The following is a 9,219-nucleotide window of genomic DNA, read 5'->3' on the forward strand; positions in this document are numbered from 1 at the left end:
AAAGTCAATCCACCAAAAAAAACAAAAAAAGTTCCACAACAATTTAGGGAAAAACACAAATTACTTCATGAACACAGCAAGACACGCAATGAAGGTGAGTCCACATTATTTTATCCTGCTCTCACTCTGGCTGCAGCTGACACAGGTATGTGGGAAACAGACTCACCTGGGGAGCAGCTGGTAGCAGCACTGGGCTGTCCTCGTGTAAACGTCCTCCCAGCTACTACCTGTGCTCACCCGGTGGTTGAGCTGAGCTGCGTTTGTGTGGATACTGGAACACATATGTAGTGAGAGGAGTTTTCTGGAAGCAGATTCATGAGTTTAAGGATATTTTTAAGAGGATGTAGGTGTTTCCGTGTCACACCATCCTGTGTTCCAGCCGTCCATCCACCACAACCTTCTCGCTGCTCAGACTCCTTCATGTTAACCCACAGCTGTGTTCATACATGGCATTAAACACACGACCGCTCAGGAATGATGACACAGCAGCTTTTATTTCAGACTGCACTTCAGGCACCAACAGGAAACATTCAGCGGCAACGCATGCAGTTTTTACATCCAGCAATGAGCACGCAGCGCCTACAAAGAACACACACATTCATCGTCACGTCAAGCTTTTGGCATGAGAAGAAAAAGAAGAGAACACTGAATCTAAAGGAACCACAAGAACCGCACAGAACCTCACACCTGATTTAAAGACACAATAAAAATGGAATTTACACTTTTCTTTGGACGTGTTTGAATTATTATTTTGACCTTGATCAGAAGACATCAGCATTTCTAATGCAGCATGAAATGAGCATGACAGAACATCTGGATTCAACATCTGTCTCTGATGAAGTTCTGCAGGTCCTCATAAAATAACCTCTGACGTTAAACTGACCACAGAGTGCAAATCATCATCATCATCATCATGAACACGCTGATGTGCAGGCTCCTCCTCCTCGTCTCCTTCCTCTCTGAGTGGAAGCAGGACATGAAGGTCATGAGTGTGAGGACATCACAGCGTCACATCACTACACTGTACGAACACAGCGAGGGCAGGAAGCAGTGTGTGTGTGTCTAGTTAGTGTTTGGCCTCTCGGGGGTAGAACTCGGCCAGTGTGCTCTGGGGGATCCTCTTCAGCATCTCTTTGGGGAAGATCCTCATGAGCTGCCAGCCAATGTCCAGAGTCTCAAACACGCTGCGGTTCTCATAGGCACCTAAACACAAACACAGGGACAGGTGAACATGGTGTCTGACATCACAGCGGTCTGATGTGGGTATCGGGCGGACGAAGAGTCACATGACCCGTGAAATGCTCCTCCTTATGTGAGGGCACTCAGAGCCTGAAGCAGATAACCCGGGTTAACAGAGAAAGCTAATAACCATCATCATCGTACCTGTCATCTCTGACTGGGAGTTTATTAAAGCAAATAACTCAAAGAAAGCTGGATCTGTTCAACGTAGTTACATAAAGGTGAACAAACAAGCAAACAAAGAGTCCAATGGCACCTTGAGAGATGAAGTTTTTCTCAAACTTGGTGAGGAACTCCAGGTACAGCAGATCATCGGCCGTCAGAGCCTCCTCTCCCACCACTGCCTTCATGGCCTGGACATCCTTCCCTATAGCATAACAGGCATACTGCACACACACAGAAACACACACACTTAGATTAAGCAGGAAGACAGGAGCGTGCAGCCTGGAGCAGGTGTATACGTACGAGCTGGTTGGAGACGTCAGAGTGGTCTCTGCGGGTCATTCCCTCCCCGATGGCGGACTTCATGAGACGGGAGAGAGACGGAAGCACGTTGATGGGAGGATAGATCTGAGTGGAGGAAGACGGGAAGGACAGGTCAGGGTCACCTGATGGCTCTGACGTATGCGAGGATGACTGACAGAGCCTGGCATTCCTCTACCTGAGGCCGGCTACAGAGCTCAGAGCTCCACAGGTGACATCTGAAGGCGGAGCTTTGTTACCTGTCTGTTGTGAAGCTGTCTGTCCACGTAGATCTGTCCCTCAGTGATGTACCCGGTCAGGTCAGGGATGGGATGGGTGATGTCTGCGAGAGATGAGAACTCGCTGTGAAATCCACAAAATCCCAATCCTTTGTATGTGAGATGAGCACGTGTGTGTCTGTGTGTGTGTGTGTGTGTGTGTGTGTACCGTCGTTGGGCATGGTGAGGATGGGGATCTGGGTGATGGAGCCGCTGCGTCCCTCAACCCTGCCGGCTCTCTCGTAGATGGTTGCCAGGTCGGTGTACATGTATCCGGGGAAACCTCGGCGTCCTGGCACTTCCTCTCTGGCTGCGGACACCTGGCGGCGGGGAGCAATCACATGATCATTTCCAGTTTCCTGCAGCGATTTGGGGTTAAGTGAGAGTGAAAGAGCAACTGACCTCTCTGAGCGCCTCTGCGTACGAGCTCATATCGGTGAGGATGACAAGCACGTGCTTCTCACACTGATAGGCCAAGTACTCGGCCGCCGTCAGTGCCAAGCGGGGGGTGATGATCCGCTCGATTCTGCAACACAATGGCCCGATAACCTGTGAGTGTGGGCCGACCCCCGGTGCAGGTTAGCCTTAGCCATCACTAACTCTTAGAAGAACACAGCTCGACCTGCAGAGCACACCTGTCTGCACCTGTAACATTACAAAACTGCTGTTTGAGCGCCTGAAGGTGAACCCCCAAACACTTGACCCGCTCCCACGGCCCATACAGCAAATCTGACATCATCTATGAAACACCTGGAAATCTGCCTTCAGCTCTGTCTGTTTGTCTGTGTGTGTGTAAATGTCAGCGTGCCTGTGTGCCTGTGTGTCTGTGTGTGTATGCAAATGTGTGTTTCTGTGTGCACGTGCTTGTGTGTGTGTGTGTGTGTGTGTGTGTGTGTGTGTGTGTGTGTGTGTGTGTGTGTGTGTGAGCTTTGTTCTACGTCGGGTCGTTGGCCAGGTTGAGGAACAAGCAGACATTGTCCATGGAGCCGTTCTCCTCGAAGTCCGACTTGAAGAACCTGGCTGTCTCCATGTTCACCTGAGGGTGGAGAGAAGATCACTGAGCACTGTGAGTGGGAGTTTGCAGGTGCTGAGTGTGTGGGGCAGCTTTAAGACATCAATAAACTCGCTCTCATATTCAGAGGCTTCTGATGAGGAAGCATCTGAAGAACTCACCCCCATGGCGGCAAAAACAATGGCAAAGTTGTCCTCGCTGTAGTCCATCACGTCCTTTGACTTCTTCACCAAACCGGCCTGCCGGCAGATCTGAGCTGCAATCTGAGACAGAAGAAGAAGAAGAAGAGGGATCTGATTTCCTTTTCAGTCATTACATCCCAATAATGAAGAGGAGGTGATGTGTTTACCGACCCTGCCCCCTCTCGGAGTAGGGTGCGAGTACCTCGTTGTGCGGCAGCCCGGCAGCAGAGAAGATGGGGATCTTCTGCCCTCTGGCGATGCTGTTCATGCCATCGATGGCAGAGATGCCAGTCTGGATCATCTCCTCAGGGTAAATGCGGCACTGAGGGTTTATGGGCTGGCCTGAGGAGAACATGGTTACAAACACATGTATGAAGGAACAGAACACGTGATCCACTGCAGCAGATAATAATAACTCCAAGAAGTCAAAGACAAGTACACCGAGATTCACAGGTGCAGTTTATGAGGACTCGAGGAAGTCAGCATGAAAGCTGAAAACTGAATCTATTTTTCTATTTCAAAACTACAATTTTTAGCAAAATAAAGTTCCTAAAGATAAACTCATCATGACCCGCAGCACAAGAGACTCTGCCCACAACTCTACGTCCTAAAACGCATCCTTTAAATTTATTCCAATCACATTTTACTTAAAAACTCATAGAAAGCTGTTTTTATCGTTTCCCTCCTTCTGAAATCTGATTTTTCTCCAATTAATCCTCCAAACTTTTGATTCTGTGGGTCGTTCTTTGACCTGAACCGCAGGTGAGTCCACGCGATCGAGCCCAGCTCGAACCCTGAGTGACGTCAGTGTGTAACCACATGTTCCACACTGAGGTGAGGTTTTAATGAGAAGGTGAGCGTTACTGTGACTGCGAGTCAAACATACAGACAGAGCCTGATTGACCACGTGTGTCTCTATAAAACATTAAAACCGAGATCAGGTTAAATCTGCTGTGTTTTCTCTCATTTCTGACGTTTGTCCTCCAAACAAGTCGAAGAAACTTTACTGCCTGTTTCAGATGTTTGCATCAGACTGCTGCACCAATCAGATCATGGCAAGTCTCCTCGAAGCAGAGACATACCCATGATGTCCAGGAAGTCTTCGGCCAGGACAGCAGGTCCTCGGTCGATGGGTTTACCCGACCCGTTAAACACACGACCTGCAAACACATAAACACGCCTCAGCACACATCTGGGGACCTCATCACACATTCAACAGCGGACGGGGATTTATGAGGACCTTTGTGAACCTCACTCTGTCACGTGACGTACCCAGCATGTCCTCTGAGACCGGCGTCCGTAATATGTCACCTGTGAACTCGCAGCTGGTCTTCTTGGCATCGATGCCTGCAGTCCCCTCAAACACCTGCAGAAGGCAGAGCGGAGGAGGAAACAGTTCATCGGGGTCCTTCTGGAAGTGCCCACATTGTGTCAGACTGATGTGAATACCTGCACCACAGCTTTGGAGCCGGTGACTTCCAGCACCTGGCCGCTCCTCCTGGTTCCATCCGGCAGCGTGAGGTGGACGATCTCGGCGTACCTCGGGAACTGTCGGTGTGAAGGGAGACCACAAGAGTTACCAACCTCCACTATACACGTGTCAGAAAACATAGCACAGTTCACCATTTATTTGAGGGAAACTACATAAACGGATTTAAACGTGGTGTGAGGACGCTCCGACTGCAGGATCTGCTGGTTTTATTGAGAGACGCTTAGTAAAGAGGACGCTGAGACAAACAGCTGAGGAGGTTTTCCTCTTACCTTAACCTGGTCTAGGATCACCAGCGGCCCGTTGACTCCAGACACAGTTTTGTAGGCTGAGGAGACAAAAACAGCATAAGTCAGTACAGCGTGGGTGGAGCACAGGTTGAGCGCTGCACGGCTGCAGATCTCCACATGACAGCACCGTTTCTCCAACATGTGAAATCTTCTTTTATAAGCTCAAAGTCTCCACCTGCTGGAAGTCACATGAACCACAGTCTGACGGGAGATACGAGCCTTAGAGACTCTGCAGTGTGCAGAACCTAAATATGAATAAAAAAGTCTGGATGTTTCTGTTCAACACGAGCCTCTGAAGACCGTTTCCCTCTCACTTTAAATCACATCACACTGAAAGAACGGGCGTAACGAGCTCGCACATGTTCACCTGTGCAGGTGAGCCTCATCGCTAACACTTTAATCCTGCTCTAAACACTCAGTTTATCACGTCTGTGCTCCTCTCAGGTCTATGTGATGTCACAGAGAGGAGGCCCAGGATCAGACACAGGAGCATTATTCTGAACTGTGACTGTGAACTGCTGTGAAAGAGTGCAGAAATAGATATATAGGTGAGCTGTCAGGAACATTTTTAATGCTCAGCATGTAATTTACAAACCGACAAAAGTAACAGATTACAACGCCAGCACCTGAGAGTACTCTGACATTAAACCCATCAATAAATAAAATGCAGTTTTACTGAACAGCTCCATCGATAATCAGCATAATCAGCCTCCATCATCTTTTTTTTTTTTTTTTCAGCCTCCATCATCGCCTGGTTTATTCCATTAACCCTCATCCTCCTCCTCCTGCTGCGGACCTCAGTCTGCCTGATAATGATGATGATGGTGGTGGCGGTGGTGGGACTCACTGAGGCGCGGTTGGGAGATGTAATCCCGTTTCACGGCCATCACATGTTCCCGGGCGGCAGCGGTGGCGGAGGTGGGAGCGGCGGCCGGGGCTCTGCTCCCGCTGACGGCCGAGGACAGCTCGCTCATCGCCCCGTTCACCATCCCTCTGAGCGCCTTCATCGCCATGTTTCCCCGCAGCGGCGTCCGAGTCGTGACAGCAGCGGCGCATGCGCACGAAACTTCAGCTGCATCAGAAAGGACGCCGAGGAGTGTGTCTATGGAACCTCAGTGATGCTAAAACAACATCATTATTATTATTATTATTATTATTATTATTATTATTATTATTATTATTATTATTATTATACAATAATATAACAATGTGAATGAATAAAAGACAAGCTGATGTTTAAAAATATTTCATTTAACTGAGCTTTTTTGTCAATAAATCATTTTTGTAATAATATTACACTTTTGTAATCTAAACTTCTCATTAGAATAAAAAAAATAATGTTATAATTCTAATACATATAAATGTATGAATTTATAAGTTGAATTTGTTGTGGATGTTCTCTGATCCACACAAGCTCAAATATACACACACACACACCTAAATCTTTAATAAGTGGTGCAGAAGGTTCTTACAGTAGCTTTAATTTGACATGGCCTGTTAACTTCTCGTTAGTGATCACCATTGATGCTGGTAGTTTCTGTTTTTTGGAGCATGAAAGGATTTTTTTTGCGCACTGATTGGAGGGACCAACACTCAGACCAACACTGTGGCTGCCCACAAGGACGAGCCAAACACCTTCTGTACAATGTCTGATGATCAGACGAGACAAAGACTGAGCTGTTTGGACACGATGATAAGAGATATATTTGGAGGCGTAAAGGTGAGGCTTCCAAACCTAAGAGCACTGAACCATCTGTCAAGCATGGTGTTGGTAGCATCATGCTCTGGGCTGTTTCGCAGTCAGTGGCTGGAATAATGAAGGAGGAGGACTGCCTTCAAATTCATCAACTTCACCTCAAATCAGCAGCTAGACGTTTAAAACTTGGACACTAAGGGTGTCCAAATTCATAGGCTGCATCCTCCTGAGGCCACATTTGTAGGCCGATTATGTTACAGCGACGTGACGAAGGCTGTCCAAATTCATAGACTCCTCCAAATGCGGCCGATAAATGCGTCCTCCTGTTCCCCAGATTTGAAGGATGGGTCGGGTGTATCCTTCCTGGTCCACCATATCCCAGAATTCATAGCACAGCCCAGCCAATTCCAGTTTCCAACAATGGTGTCAGTTACTTAGTTTTAATATTACTCTTATTACTTTTTCTGGGTCACAAAATAAACTTTTAAGGCGAGAATGTATGTGTGTAAACTTCAAATATCTGCTTGGTTTATCAAGACATCACATATTTGCAAAAGTCCTCCGACTTTTTCTGAGACATCTGTTACCCACCCGCTCGATAGCTAGCCGGGGTGAGAACAGCAAACTCCTGTCACATTGTTTTCAGCCACCACCCCCGCGGTCTTTCGCTACTCAGGTTAAACATGATACATAAGTCACTTAGATAACTTAAAAATGTTTTTGTTTGGCTTTTTTCTGTGTTTTATTTGTTCGTGAGTAAATCAGTTTGGCTGAGATTATAGTTATAGTTTTCACACAGCTGAATAAACGTCAAACAGAAAACTGATTAAACAGAAGTGTGACATGATCGAGAATTTACGCCAGTGTCCTGTTATATTTTACATAGCAAGGAGCAGACGGCTGAGTTTTTATTAAACTCTACCAAGACACAAAACTGAAGGCTAGACTATGAATTTGGACACCCCCACTGTGTTCCAGCAGAACAATGATCCCAAACGCACATCAGAACTGGTTTTGGATAAAGCAGGATAACATTAAGCTTCTGGAATGTTCTTCCCAAAGCTCTGACCTCAACCCTGTGGAAAGTTTGTGGACTCTGGTTAAAAGCTAGGTCTGTGCCATGAAACTAAACAATTATCTTTGTCCTGTCTTCCTCCCCTCACTCCCAACCAGTCGGAGCTTAGCCTAATTCCCTTCCTGTCGAAAAGGGGGTTTTCTTTCCCACTGTCACCAAAGCGCTTGCTCATATAAAGTGCCTTCGGGTGACTGTTGCTGTGATTTCATGCTAAATATATCATTAAAACTGAATTGAAATGAACTCTGCCAAGTATGGTCAGTATGGTCAGATATAAGCCAGAAAGTGTTTGGTCGACATGTAACTCGCTAAGAGACAAAGATATGTGTGCAGGTGGATCTCTGTGTGGATCAGTGAAAATCCAAAATAAAGTCAAACTTGTTCTTTAAAGTCAGTAAAGATGTTGGACAATCATTCCAACCTGGAAACATAGCCACTCAAAGAAATCATTAAAAGCCCAAAATGACCCTGATGTTGATGAGTGAATGGAAACTTTGACCTCAGAACAGCTTCAGACTGTCTCACCCCGCTTTAAAAGTTAGCCTAAACTACGTTTTGTCCAGTTTTACAGTCTTCACTCAGAATTTTAACATGATCACACAGACAGACATTTCTCCATCAGACAGATGGATTATTACACAACAGATTCTTAAATGAGTTTATTTAAAGTGTGACACAATAAATGTTTCGGCACACACTGACAGCTTTCTTCTTCACAGACAGATGCACAGATTTCTTCTACTTGTTCGGGTGCTACAGCCACAGATGTCATGGAACTGACTGGTTATGCACATGTTTGGCCACCAGGGGGAGCTGGAGCATCAGTGATGTAACCTGATGTCTTGACCTGTTGCTGTGGGAATCAAACCATCAACTTTGACATTTCCTGTGCTGTGTCTGCGTCTCTGAGCTCAGAACCCAGCGTATCCTCTGAACGCCTGAAACATGTCTGATGTCACTTCCTGAAAAACTGCTCTGTGGTGAACAGACCAGACGCGCAGCTGCCGGCGACTATTTTAGGTGGCGGGTGTAGATGGGTCTCTTGGGGCAGGCGGTCAGAGTATGTAAGAGTGTTTCCTGTGTGTGACAGCACAGTGGTGCTCACATCGCGGGGCAGAGTCTGACTGCCAGGTGAATAATCCCAGCTAACGTCAGCTTGCTGTGTCTGAGTCTCGCTCGCACAGCCCGCTCACAGCGTGTGCTTAGGGATGAAAAACGACGCGCTTAAACGTTTTCCAGTCTGACTGAAGGAAACATGAAATTGACTCGAGTCCAAATTTGAACCTTTTTAATGTTCAAATTTTGTAAAACATTAAATTTAATGGAATTAGATGAGTACTAAATGTTCAGTTTAATGTGAGCACATTTTTCTTAATGATTGATTATTTGGACAAATTCAGTTCAATTTTAATTCAATTCAATTTTATTTATGCAGCACCAAATCACAACAACAGTCACCTCAAGGCACTTTATATTGTAAGGTAGACCATACAATA

General features: G+C 46.4%; 1 protein-coding gene across 1 annotated transcript; it reads right to left on the minus strand.

The window, feature by feature from the left end:
* Positions 1-475: 475 nt before the first annotated feature.
* Positions 476-5,987, minus strand: atp6v1b2 (ATPase H+ transporting V1 subunit B2). The gene is made up of 14 exons (XM_063480882.1): positions 5,800-5,987; positions 4,935-4,990; positions 4,623-4,721; positions 4,446-4,539; positions 4,256-4,333; positions 3,376-3,515; positions 3,153-3,254; positions 2,918-3,015; positions 2,382-2,505; positions 2,149-2,299; positions 1,962-2,044; positions 1,705-1,809; positions 1,496-1,625; positions 476-1,203 (listed from the first exon to the last, which is right to left on the minus strand). The coding sequence occupies exons 1-14, from the start codon at positions 5,963-5,965 to the stop codon at positions 1,067-1,069; spliced, it is 1,563 nt and encodes a 520-aa protein (XP_063336952.1). The 5' UTR covers positions 5,966-5,987; the 3' UTR covers positions 476-1,066.
* Between the last annotated feature and the right edge of the window lie 3,232 nt (positions 5,988-9,219).

This window comes from Pelmatolapia mariae, linkage group LG7 (genome assembly GCF_036321145.2).
Source record: "Pelmatolapia mariae isolate MD_Pm_ZW linkage group LG7, Pm_UMD_F_2, whole genome shotgun sequence".
Classification (NCBI taxonomy): Eukaryota; Metazoa; Chordata; class Actinopteri; order Cichliformes; family Cichlidae; genus Pelmatolapia; species Pelmatolapia mariae.

Excerpts from the sequence above, each read along its gene's own strand:
- atp6v1b2 (XM_063480882.1), bottom strand. The coding sequence starts at position 5,965 with ATGGCGATGAAGGCGCTCAGAGGGATGGTGAACGGGGCGATGAGCGAG. Across the intron at positions 4,540-4,622 it reads GCTCCAAAGCTGTGGTGCAG|GTGTTTGAGGGGACTGCAGG; the intron begins GTATTCACATCA and ends TGCCTTCTGCAG. Across the intron at positions 1,810-1,961 it reads GACAGCTTCACAACAGACAG|ATCTATCCTCCCATCAACGT; the intron begins GTAACAAAGCTC and ends TCCTCCACTCAG.